We start from the raw sequence: 13,824 nt of genomic DNA on the forward strand, positions 1-13,824 counted from the left end.
TTGAGACTAAATGTTCAAGTGATCCTCACACTTGTGAGAAACGTGAGATGCTTCACATCACACGGACAAAACCACTGTGGCAGGAAGTGAACTTAGATGTATATTTAGATATCCAATCAGATCTGAAGGTGTGGCTTTGATGACCACGTCACCATCTTTACTTATAAAGTAACTAAGAGGTCTCCTAACAAGAGACAGTGTCAAGATGATCACGTTATGGCTCACACTGCTTCTCCTTCATCAGGCCTGTAAGTGATACGCAATAATGACTGTGTCCAGATGTCTGGCTGAATGATTATTTAATGTTTAATTTATTCTTCCTTTATACTTGTATCTAGATGCGCTGGCTCCAGTGACCCAAGTTCAACTTGGTGAACCTGCAACCATCACATGTGGCTCGCCTGATATTTTAAACAATGAAGCCTTCTGGTTCAAGCAGAGTGCTGGTGATGCTCTGAAATTAATTGTGAGACGATGGAAAAATATGAACAAAGTGTTTGGAGCAGAGTTTTCAGATTCTAGATTTGATTTAAAAGTTAATGAGAAAATGAGCCATCTGACCATTTTGAGGACACTTCAAGAAGACGAGGGAATGTATCACTGTGTAGTCTTGGAGTGGTATAAGATAACTTTGTGTGCGACATATTTGTCAATAATAGGTAATTATGTGTTTTTTCAATGTCTAAGAATCAGCTACACTGTTTTAATGACTAAACAATGTTATGAAAAAAATGCTTCATGTAGCAGTTGTTGAAAGGATTTCCAATTCATATACATTATATTCTAACATTTTAAATTAGAAATATTACTCCATGTTGGCAAAGTGGAGATTTGACCCATGATTTAATCATCTGAACAATAGGTTCTTACTGCTACATTTCATCATGTCAAAGCATTTTATATTGTGTTTATTTTACTTTTGAACGTCTTCAAATACACAGGAAACACTCAGAGGACATCAAACTACACTGTTGTTCAGCGGCCGACAGTTTCTGATCCAGTCCGTCCAGGAGACTTGATGACTCTGCAGTGTTCAGTCCTCTCTGACTCTGAGAGTCAAACGTGTCCAGGAGGTCACAGTGTGTACTGGTTCAGAGCCGGATCAGATAAATCTCATCCAGACATCATCTACACTGATGGAAACAGACGTGGTGGATGTGACGAGAGATCTGACACTCAGAGAAGCTGTGTTTATCGCTTCTCTAAGAACGTCAGCTCCTCTGATGCTGGGACTTACTACTGTGCTGTGGCCACATGTGGAGAGATACTGTTTGGAGATGGAACAAAACTAGAGCTTGGTCTGGAGCTTGGTATGATTATTGATGATTATTAAGTTCAGCACTGGAGGTGATCTTCATAATATTTTATTAACATCATGAATGAAACTTTCTTCTTTGTTCTCTAGAGCAAACAACAAGCTCTGAATTTGTTGCTCTGGTGATAGCGATAGTCTGCCTGGTCATTTCTGTGATTGGAAATATTGTTTTCATCTGTCACCGATCTCCGAGAGCAGCATGTGGACAATGTAAAGGTAAGAGTTGTTTACTGATTCAAACATTTGCTAGTTTTACTTGAAACATTTATTGACTACAGGAAGTGTAACATCAAACAGGAGAGGACAAACCTTCACCTCCTGTTCTTAAATGAAATAGAAGATATCCATATCAGCACGTCACTGATATTTTGCACTATTTTGAGCCTCCACATTGCTGTTTATTCCATGTGTGCCTCAATAAACCTGAACAGGATGCACAAGTTATTAAGGACACTGTCCAAAAATGATGTTTGTAATGTTATATTTTAAACTAAAATGTGCTGAAACAGCTGAGGATCTGATTTAAAAGTGAGAAAAGTACATAATGTTTCTGTCTTCACTCAATTCAAGGAATAGAAAGCGCCTCTTTGCCAGCAAGACATGACAACTCCAACCCAAGAATAGAAGATATTGTAAGTGATCAAAGAAAGTTGCATACTGTATAACTTTAACATAACTCCTAACTTGCTGTATACGAACACGATCATGTAATGAGAACTGTATTTGCTGCACAGACTGAAGGTGGACATGATCTGAACTATGCTGCGTTGCATTTTCACGGCGGGAAATCTACAAGAGGGAGGAAGACTAAAGAGTCACATACTGAAGACGGCGTCTATTCTCAAGTGAAATGCTCGATGTAAATGTCTATGAAAACATGTGGGGGGTTTTATACGACTTACCTTAAAGTGTCTAACATGATTGTTGAGAGGAAGCAGACACTACTGTTTCTGCATCTACTTCTGAATGCATAAAATGACCCTTTATGTTACTGTGAGTTGATCCTTCCATCTTTTTATGTTTTACATCCTGTTGTTGTGTTTTAATGTCTTTTTAAATAATCTGAAATCTTTAGTAAAACCTTGTCATGTCTTATTAAAGCATAAATATCTCTTTGTCTTTCTTACACGTGCGTCTCTGCTTTTCCTCAGTGATATTAGGTGCATTTACTTTCAGCATATGAGACACAATTAAACAAAGAGGTTAAACAGACAACAGAACACATAGTAAGGAAAAGAAAAGAAATGCACTTTTTCATTATATAAGTTTGAAATATTTGTTGTCTTTGTTAAAGATTATTTAAAGATTTGGACTGTAAAGAAACTGAAACAGCTCAAATTTTAGCGACTGATAAATGTCACATCTGACGGTGCTTGAAACACGAGGGACCACCAGGAAGCAGCTTAATGCACGTTAGTTCTCTAGGGTGAGTAAAGCCACAGCTTTTGGCTTTCAGCAAATACTTTTTTTAAAGATTCTTTTCAGGCCTCTTGCCTATATCCTGCATTTGTTGGTGCAGCACAAACCTCGTCACACGATCCCATGCGCAGGTTGAAGTCTCATCTTTGGCAGTCAAACTGTTGCAGGCTTCTGTCGGATGTTTTTTCTTGTAAACAGTGCCAACCTTTCAGGACAACTGGTGCTGCTTGAGTTTCAGCTCACTTTATGGGTGCAGGGCATCTCCAGTTAGAAGGTCCAAGGCATATGAGAATGAATGGGACTACTTTTTTGATTCTTTTCTGTATTGTCTGAAGGAAACAGGGGTCATGGGGGCATGTTGGGTGTGATCTTCACTTCTTTTATCTAAGATATACTTATTGTCCTTTCTAAGGATTTGAAAGAGGTCCTTACTTGTTCACTGCTCCCATGTTTAAAGTGCTTGACGTTCTCTGTATTCAGTATAACTGTGTCTGCCCAAAGGTCTGTGTGGTCTCTGCAGGTCTTCCTCACCTGGTATGAGATTTAGGGACGAGGCCAGTTAGTGGAGAGTTCCTCCTGCTATAAACTCGTCGGGGGTGATGGTGATCCTGCAGGCCCAGAGGTCATGTCGACTGAGGATAAATGAGAAAGTATTTATTCAATATCATCCCCTACATGCTGAATGAAGTAGAAGCAGTGTGACACCTAACACGATCATCTTGATACTGTGTCTTGTTAGGAGATCTCTTAGTTATGATGCGACTGAACATGGTGACATGGTCATGATAGGTCAAACCTTCAGTTGCATCTCATTGGTTATCACACAATATACAATGAAAGAGCATTTCCTGCTACACGGGTCTTGTTCTGGTTTATGTGAAACATACAACCTCTAAAGAAAAAAACAGATGTGCTTCTGAGACGTGTGATCTCACCACAATGTCTGAGACGCCTCCCACCCGTTTGTTTGCAATGTGCTCTGCTGTTACAGCCACCGCCTACACCTCTTTGTGCACCGATCAGCCATAACATCATGACCACTGACAAGTCGAGTGAATAACATTGATTATCTTGTTACAATGGCCTCTGTCAGTGGGTGGGATACGTTCGGCAGCAAGTGAATGTTTTGTCCTTGAAGTTGATGTGTTGGAAGCAGGAAAAATGGGTAAGTGTAAGGATGTGTGCAACTTTGACAACTAAACAACTGGGTCAGAGCATCTCCAAAACTGCAGCTCTTGTGGGGTGTTCCTGGTCTGCAATGGTCAGTATCTACCAAAAGCAGTCATAGGAAGGAAAACCAACAACAGGGCCAAGGATTATTGATGAGGATTATTTGGAGCGAAGGCTGGTCTGTGTGGTCCAATCCAACAGAAGAGCTACTGAAGCTCAAATTGCTAAAAAGGTTAAGGTGTCAGAACACACAGTACGTTACAGTTTTATGCGTATGAGCGTGCCTTGCTGCAGACCAGTCAGGTGCCCATCCTGATCCTCATCCACCACTAAAAGTTCCAACAATGGGCGCATGAGCATCAGAACTGGACCACAGAGCAATGGAAGAAGGTGGCCTGGTCTCAGGAATCACATTTTTCGTTTACATCATGTGGATGGCTGGGTCCCTGTGTGTCATTTACCTGGGGAAGACATGGCACCAGGATGCACTAGGAGAAGAAGGCAAGCCGGCGGAGGCAGTGTGATGCTTTGGGCAATGTTCTGCTGGGAAACCTTGGGTCCTGCCATTCATGTGGATGTTACTTTGACACGTACCAACTACCTAAAGATTGTTGCAGACCAAGTACACCCCTTCATAGAAGCAGTATCTCCTTATGGTGTGGTCTCTTTCAGCAGACTGCAAAAATCCTTAAGAAATGGTTTGAGGTTTGAACACAACAAGTTCAAGGTGTTGACTTGGCCTCCAAATTCCCCAGACCTCAATCCAGTCGAGCATCTGTGGGATGTGCTGGCAGACAAGTCCAATGCATGGAGGCCCCACCTCGCGACTTACAGGACTTAGAGGATCTGCTGCTAACATCTTGGTGGCACATACCTCAGCACACCTTCAGAGATCTAGTGGAGTCCATGCTTCGATGGTCAGTGCTGTTTTGGTGGCAGGGGATCCTACACAATATACAGCAGGTGGTCATAATGTTATGGCTGTATAATGTTATGCTATGGTGTATATGCACGTATAAGAGTACGGCTGAGTGTGTATTTTTTCCTGAATATTCCTGCCCACCTGTGCTGCTGGCCTGAGAAGCCTGATTGGTGCCAGGCCCAGACAGTGCAACAATCAGAAACTGGGTTGTAACATCTGCACTGGACATCAAAACACTTTTCAGCCAGACTAAGGGAGTTTCAAGGTCAGGGACATACCAAACTATCAAGTACTGCTTTGGCTTGTTGTTGCACTGGCACAATGTCTGACACCTGTTACTGGATCCCAATTCGCAGCCTATCTGCAATCTCCACCATCCCCCAAAACCCCACGCCAAGCCAGAGCTTAGTCAACAGCCTCCATCATCTGCTTGGGCAAGAACTCAAGCAGTAGCCACTTGGTACTTGGCACCATCACTTTCAACAACATGTGCTTGTTTGTTCAAGTTGTGATGTGAGAGACTGCTTTCCATTCCTAACATTTAATGAAAAGAGGTTGTGACCTAGGTCCGGGAACAAAGACCACACCTCAAACACATCCCATTTCAGCCATGTTTGTGTTTAAGCACACCTTATTCATTCCTTACCCCTTTGACTCTGCCTTCACATAAACTGTGACCGACATGACAGAAACATGCTTACCTTTACCATAGATTAGGAGCTCCTTCTCAACACTTCAGACACCAATATAATCAAAGATCACCAAACTCTAAAGGTCGGGGTCCTCTCGATCTCCTCTCACACAACCTTCACAACAACCTTGGTAGGTCTCTGCCATCCACACTCCCCTGCACTCCAGGCACTCATCCTCCAACATTGTTGGGCCTTCTCCCTCCAACAGCCTGTGGAGATATATCCAATCAGGTATCTGAGGGACAGCGGCCGTTCTCTGACCTGTTCAAGACCGGGGCGCCCTAACGACAGGCAAAGTCACTGCAACCCAAACTGTCCTTGTCAACACTCTGACCATTCCTAAACCTTAAACACATCTGAGGGGACAGTAGCTCGTCTGAATCACGCCTGAAGCAAGCTTAACATCCCGTTCCACCATTCTGACGTCAAAGCAAAACTTTTTCAACTGTTTCCGGCTTCCCATCAATCCAGAGCACTTCTGGGTTCCCAGAGTCAGGTCTACGGCATCGCTGATGACCTACGGCATTCTGGTTTCACCACCATTTTTGACAAATCTTCACCAGATCCTGATTATCCCTTGAGCTATACTCAGGGCGTTCACATTGTTAAAATCCTTGTTTGCTGGTGTTATTCAGCGTACTTCCTTAACATCCTTAACATTCGTAACAATTTCATCGACATCTGTAGAATTTCTTCTTGGGGCTCCACACTGTGAGCAACAAGCAGATGGCTCCCACAGAGTCTCGACCCCTCTGGTTCCCTCTGTCATACTGACACCAAGTGACACCGGTTCAACATCTTTCTTCTCTATCCGTCCTTCCTCGACTGCAATTTCTTCCCTTTCCCTTCATCCCTTCGTCTCTCTATCCCTCGACACTCACCCTTATCCCTGCATCCAACCCTCCTCAACATTTTGATAGACACCATACATTTTAAACCATCAATTAGTCTCCATGTCTTTAAGGGGATGGTCTTTGTTTGAACACAAATGGAATAATAAGCAATAGAGTAGAATACATTTTAAAGAAAAAAAAAGGCCTATACACTGCCTGTTGGCACCAGTGTCCGATCGCACTTGAAGCTGTTTTTTGGCACTTAATGACTTCGTTCCCTCCTGTCTCGATCGTTGCTTGTGTTGTATTAACTCAGATGTAAGTCGCTTTGGACAAAAGCGTCTGCTAAATGAAATTGTAACATTGTAACAATAGAGGCAGAGGATTAACTGTCAGAGAAGGGCAGTGGCATGGATTTATGGTTTAAGTATTACAGTAAGACAAGTGGCTGACAGCTACAGCATATATCAACAGTAGTGGCAATTGCCAGTAATGATCATGTATGCTAGTTAGTCTTGGCACTTCTAAACACAGACACAGAAGATAATACCGAGGATGCACCGATCGATCGGACGGCAATCAGAATCAGCCGATTTAGGCTCAAATTAGGGGACAGGTGATCGGCCGATCACCTTTCAAAGAGCAAATCGCTCCAGCCGATCGCATGACGTAACAATTGTGCGCCACTTTCACGCACCACACCAAGCAGATTAGTGATTTTTTTCCACAGTGACAGCGAAGGCAAATAATACACTCACTTGTATGTAATCAGGGGAGATTGCTGGAGAGGCGATTGTCATTTAGTTTTGCGGATGCAAGCACACACTTTACCAGGAGGAAATCCCGCTCTCCAACTCCAGTGGTGCAGCATCACCACGCTGTGACCTGCAGTGATCACGGACACAGATGCACTCCAAAGATGGCAGTCCGTTTAACACACTGTAAAAATTAAATAGCTAATATTCACACTCACAAACAACAGGAAAGGGGGGTGAATGACTTAAAATTACTAGATCGCACTCTAATTTATCAAACCAAAGGACGACTTAATATTTTTCCATCATTGCTAAAAATAAATCTGTCATTGATGGAAGTACAATTAGAAGTACAATCACCTGCTGCAGGCATTATACACACGTGAGCCTGTTGTTAAAGTTGTTCAAGTTGTTAAAGTGCCTTGCTTGCACTTGTCTCGAGGCGGCTTTGTTGAGATAGTGAGAGATATTGTTCCACATTTTAGCCTGCAATTTCCAGCCAATATTCTATTACCTAGTATTAAAAGTCTGCCATGTGTTGGGCCTGACTGAATAATGCTTTTTGTTTAACTGGTTACAGAGAACGGGTTCATTTGTTCTTAAAACTAGTCGTTTTTTTAACTGGATAAACAGAATTCTTCTCCGTTCTCACGTTTTTATGCGTTTGGGTTTCATTATTCATTTCTATTTTTTGCGATTGTTATCCTTAACATTGTTAAGCTAAGTGTTTCAGAGCTGTCCCTTGTGGACACAGTTGATACAGAGAGCCACATTTACTTGTTGTTTAATGTGACTGCAGAGCCTACAGGTTTCAGGCAAAATGTGATTGTTTATTTGCATTAAAGGTCGACATATGTGCAGCTGAACAGTGAAGTTATCAAGCGCAATGATAAACACTAAGATCATAATGTATTAATTCCTCTCTTTGTGTAATGATTTTTATATTCTTAGGAAGGTTAGAAAAATGCATTTAAATCGGTGATCAGATCGATGGTCGGCAGATCTCACTATTAAAAAATCAGTAATCAGTATCGAGTAAAATCCTGATCGGGGCATCCCTGGATCATACTTATGGAAGGGTTTGGAGATAAAGGATGTGATGATTAAAATTAACTTGCAATAGCCACCATGTTTGTGTAGTAAGTGAGAGCCACATAAAGAACACCACATTTAAACACTAAACCCAGAAAAAGAAATGAGCCCTTCAGAGTTAAATGCTGATGAAACATTTAATAAGCTTTACAAACAGAACCTGTCCATGTTGAGACTAAATGTTCAAGTGATCCTCACATTTGTGAGAAACGTGAGCCATTTCTGAATGAAAAAGTGAGATGCTTCACATCATGCAGACAAAACCACTGTGGCAGGAAGTGAACTTGATGTATATTTAGATGTCCAATCAGATCTGAAGGTGTGGCTTTGATGACCACGTCACTATCTTCACTTATAAAGTAACTTAGAGGTCTCCTAACAAGAGACAGTGTCAAGATGATCACGTTATGGCTCACACTGCTTCTCCTTCATCAGGCCTGTAAGTGATACGCAATAATGACTGTGTCCAGATGTCTGGCTGAATGATTATTTACTGTTTAATTTATTCTACATTTGAATTGTATCTAGATACGCTGGCTCCAGTGACCCAAGTTCAACTTGGTGAACCTGCAACCTTCACATGTGATTCACCTGATATTTTTTACAAAAGCGTCTTCTGGTTCAAGCAGAGTGCTGGTGATGCTTTGAAATTAATTGCGAGACGGCTGAGAAATACAAAGCCTGTGTTTGACGTAGAGTTTTCAGCTTCTAGATTTGATGTAAAAGTTAATGAGAAAATGAGCAATCTGACCATTTTGAGGACACTTCAAGAAGACGAGGGAATGTATCACTGTGAGGTCCTGGTGTTGGACAAGATAACTTTGTGTACGACATATTTGTCAATAAAAGGTAATTATGTGATTTTTAATGTCTTAGAATCAGCTACACTGTTTTAATGACTTAACAATTTATAAATAAAACTGTTTGATTTAGCAGTTGTTGAAAGGATTTCCAATGCATATACATTATATCCTAATATGTCAAATTAGAAATATTACTCCATGTTGGCAATGTGGAGATTTGACCCATGATTTAATAATCTGAACAATAGGTTCTTACTGCTACATTTCATCATGTCAAAGCATTTTATATTGTGTTTATTTTACTTTTGAACGTCTTCAAATACACAGGAAACACTCAGAGGACATCAAACTACACTGTTGTTCAGCGGCCGACAGTTTCTGATCCAGTCCGTCCAGGAGACTTGATGACTCTGCAGTGTTCAGTCCTCTCTGACTCTGAGAGTCAAACGTGTCCAGGAGGTCACAGTGTGTACTGGTTCAGAGCCGGATCAGATAAATCTCATCCACACATCATCTACACTGATGGAAACAGACGTGGTGGATGTGACGAGAGATCTGACACTCAGAGAAGCTGTGTTTATCGCTTCTCTAAGAACGTCAGCTCCTCTGATGCTGGGACTTACTACTGTGCTGTGGCCACATGTGGAGAGATACTGTTTGGAAACGGAACAAAACTAGAGCTTGGTATGATTATAAGTTCAGCACTGGAGGTGATCTTCATAATATTTTATTAACATCATGAATGAAACTTTCTTCTTTGTTCTCTAGAGCAAACAACAAGCTCTGAATTTGTTGCTCTGGTGATAGCGATAGTCTGCCTGGTCATTTCTGTGATTGGAAATATTGTTTTCATCTGTCACCGATCTCCGAGAGCAGCATGTGGACAATGTAAAGGTAAGAGTTGTTTACTGATTCAAACATTTGCTAGTTTTACTTGAAACATTTATTGACTACAGGAAGTGTAACATCAAACAGGAGAGGACAAACCTTCACCTCCTGTTCTTAAATGAAATAGAAGATATCCATATCAGCACGTCACTGATATTTCGCACTATTTTGAGCCTCCACATTGCTGTTTATTCCATGTGTGCCTCAATAAACCTGAACAGGATGCACAAGTTATTAAGGACACTGTCCAAAAATGATGTTTGTAATGTTATATTTTAAACTAAAATGTGCTGAAACAGCTGAGGATCTGGTTTAAAAGTGAGAAAAGTACATAATGTTTCTGTCTTCACTCAATTCAAGGAATAGAAAGCGCCTCTTTGCCAGCAAGACATGACGACTCCAACCCAAGAATAGATGATATTGTAAGTGATCAAAGAAAGTTGCATACTGTATAACTTTAACATAACTCCTAACTTGCTGTATACGAACACGATCATGTAATGAGAACTTTATTTGCTGCACAGACTGAAGGTGGACATGATCTGAACTATGCTGCGTTGCATTTTCACGGCGGGAAATCTACAAGAGGGAGGAAGACTAAAGAGTTAAAGACTGAAGACGGCGTCTATTCTCAAGTGAAATGCTCGATGTAAATGTCTATGAAAACATGTGGGGGGTTTTATACGACTGACCTTAAAGTGTCTAACATGATTGTTGAGAGGAAGCAGACACTACTGTTTCTGCACCTACTTCTGAATGCATAAAATGACCCTTTATGTTACTGTGAGTTGATCCTTCCATCTTTTTATGTTTTACATCCTGTTGTTTTAATGTCTTTTTAAATAATCTGAAATCTTTAGTAAAACCTTGTCATGTCTTATTAAAGCATAAATATCTTTTTGTCTTTCTTACACGTGCGTCTCTGCTTTTCCTCAGTGATATCAGGTGCATTCACTTACAGCATTTAAGACCCAATTAAACAAAGAGGGTAAACAGACAACAGAACACATAGTAAGGAAAAGGAAAAAATTGCACTTTTTCATTATATAAGTTTTAATTATTTGTTGTCTTTGTTACACACAAGAATTAAAAAGCAAAAATAAGTTTTAGCTCCTGAAGCCCGTCTGGCCAAATAGGGTTGCCACCCGTCCCTAAAAATACGGAATTGTCCCGTATTTGACAATTAAAGGGCGTGTCCCGTTTTGAATCAATACGGGACGAGGTTTGTCCCATATTTCTGAGTTGTTATGAACGCAGCATTATCCCACCCGCATTCTGTGAAATATGTGCGCTGGGGATAGGGAAAGACCGTCAGGGTCAGAGCCAATAAGAGGCAGAGGAAGGCGGGTCTCTTAGCAGAGAGCCAGTGGGAAACAATTTTGTGCCCTCTAAACCTATGCAAATGACATAAAGACTCTGCCTCGTACTCAAACGCACCCCAAAGTGCGCTGCAGAGCAAACAGCGTCTGTGTGCTCCGGAACCGTTTGCGCGTACTTCAATGAGTCATGTTGTGCAAACATTCGGGGCAAATTTGTCCCTTTTTCTATGCCTCGTGGCAAAAAGCACCTAGTTCACAAACGCCAGCAGGTGGTGGGAGCTGCGGTGCAGTATTATAAGGGCTGTCAGGCTCAGAGTTTCCAGTGATCATGATAACAACTCAACCTTTTGTTGTTGAAAAACAAATGTATTTGTCTGTAAAAACAATCTGTTAATAATGTTTTGTCATTATTATTATAATCGGGAGACCAATCAGTCCGTGGCTGTGCGAGGCTCAACCGCGGTACACGGACACACTTTGTCCACATGTCCGGAGCCGTTACGCAGGAAGGGGATTATTATATGTCCCTTTTGGACTCTATTGGTTTCACTCAAAGTGTAAACCAGCCTACTCACTGCTTTAACCACACCCTCGACCTTGTTCTAGCTTATGGCCTTGAAACCGAAAACTTAATTGTCTTCCCACAAAATCCTCTTTTATCAGATCACTATTTAGTAACATTCGATGTCCTATTAACCGACTACTCTCCAGTTAACAAAAATGTACTCACAAGATGTTTGTCTGACAGGACTGTAGCTAAATTTAAGGAAACAATTCCAGCTGCTTTTAATTCTTTACCACATCTGTTTACTACAGAAAGCTCTTATGCTAATGTTAGTCCCTCTCAGCTTGATCAGTTTGTTGATAGTACTGCAGGTTTGCTGAGAAGTACTCTAGACTCGATTGCCCCCTTAAAAAAGAAGATTATTAAACGACAGAGGCTAGCTCCATGGTATGACTCAGAAACTCGTAACTTGAAGCAAATGTCGCGTAAATTTGAAAGAATGTGGCGATCCACCAAAACAGAAGAGTCTCGTTTACTCTGGCAAAATAGTCTTAATAAATACAGGAAGGCCCTACGGCATGCTCGAGGTGTCTACTACTCCTCCCTCATAGAAGAACATAAAAACAATCCCAGGTACCTTTTCAGCACTGTAGCCAGGCTGACAGAGAGTCACAGCTCCACTGAGCCAAGTATTCCTATAGGCCTCAGCAGTGATGATTTCATGAGCTTCTTTAATGACAAAATCCTAAAGATAAGAGACAAAATTTGTAACCTCCTGCCGTTAACTGGTGCAGATGTATCTTTGGAAACTGCTCAAAAACCTGATGTTTACCTTGACTGTTTTTCTCCAATTGACCTTCCTGAGCTAAATTCTCTGATATCTTCATCTAAACCATCAACCTGTCTTTTAGACCCGATTCCAACCAAGCTGCTTAAGGAAGTCTTTCCCTCAATTAGCACTTCTTTACTAGATATGATCAATATGTCTTTATCGACGGGCTATGTACCCCAGTCTTTTAAACTAGCTGTAATTAAGCCACTTCTTAAAAAGCCTACCCTAGATTCAGGCACCTTAGCTAACTATAGACCTATATCTAACCTTCCTTTTATCTCAAAGATCCTTGAGAAAGCAGTCGCTAATCAATTATGTGACTTTCTTCATAACAACAGTTTATTTGAGGACTTTCAGTCAGGATTTAGAGTCCACCATAGCACTGAGACAGCCCTTGTGCGAGTTTCAAATGATCTACTTACTGCTTCAGACAGAGGACTTCTCTCTGTACTCGTCCTGTTAGATCTTAGTGCCGCTTTCGACACGATAGACCATCACATCCTGTTACAGAGATTAGAACATTTAATTGGCATTACAGGATCTGCATTAAGTTGGTTTAAATCTTATCTATCAGATCGATCTCAGTTTGTTAATGTTCATGATGTGTCCTCTATGCAAACCAAAGTTAGTCATGGAGTTCCACAAGGTTCTGTGCTCGGACCGATTCTTTTTACCTTATATATGCTTCCTCTGGGTAATATCATGAGGAAACACTCCATTAATTTTCATTGTTATGCAGATGATACTCAATTATACTTATCTATGAAGCCAGATGAAACCAATCAGCTATCTAAACTAGAAGCATGCCTTAAGGACATAAAGATCTGGATGACTAGAAACTTTCTGCTACTTAATTCAGACAAAACTGAAGTTATTGTGCTCGGCCCAAAACACCTTAGAGACTCTTTCTCTAATGATATAGCTGCCCTAGATGGCATCAGCCTGGCATCCAGCACTACTGTTAGGAATCTGGGAGTTCTATTTGATCAGGATATGTCCTTCATCTCCCACATAAAACAAATATCAAGGACAGCCTTCTTTCATCTTCGCAACATAGCAAAAATCAGACACATCTTGTCTCAAAACGATGCAGAAAAACTAGTCCATGCATTCGTTACTTCCAGGTTGGATTATTGTAACTCGTTACTATCAGGCTGCCCTAATAAGTCACTAAAAACTCTGCAGCTGGTACAAAATGCTGCAGCACGTGTGCTGACAAGAACTAGGAAGAGAGAGCACATCTCTCCTGTATTAGCCTCTCTGCACTGGCTTCCTGTAA

General features: G+C 41.1%; 1 protein-coding gene across 1 annotated transcript; it reads left to right on the forward strand.

Annotated features, from left to right (window-relative positions):
• Positions 1–205: 205 nt before the first annotated feature.
• Positions 206–2,178, forward strand: LOC138597903 (uncharacterized). Its single transcript, XM_069669460.1, has 6 exons — positions 206–248; positions 339–659; positions 942–1,298; positions 1,406–1,531; positions 1,886–1,947; positions 2,050–2,178. The coding sequence occupies exons 1-6, from the start codon at positions 206–208 to the stop codon at positions 2,176–2,178; spliced, it is 1,038 nt and encodes a 345-aa protein (XP_069525561.1).
• Positions 2,179–13,824: the final 11,646 nt, after the last annotated feature.

Source organism: Semicossyphus pulcher, unplaced genomic scaffold, assembly GCF_022749685.1.
Source record: "Semicossyphus pulcher isolate SPU_LCO1_2020_fin unplaced genomic scaffold, fSemPul1.0.p SCAF_2, whole genome shotgun sequence".
In the NCBI taxonomy this organism is placed as follows: domain Eukaryota; kingdom Metazoa; phylum Chordata; class Actinopteri; order Labriformes; family Labridae; genus Semicossyphus; species Semicossyphus pulcher.

Bases quoted from the DNA above. Each gene is read 5' to 3' on its own strand.
- LOC138597903 (XM_069669460.1), top strand. From the start codon at position 206: ATGATCACGTTATGGCTCACACTGCTTCTCCTTCATCAGGCCT. The intron at 660-941 runs GTAATTATGTGT...TCAAATACACAG, and splicing joins GACATATTTGTCAATAATAG to GAAACACTCAGAGGACATCA. The intron at 1,948-2,049 runs GTAAGTGATCAA...TTTGCTGCACAG, and splicing joins ACCCAAGAATAGAAGATATT to ACTGAAGGTGGACATGATCT.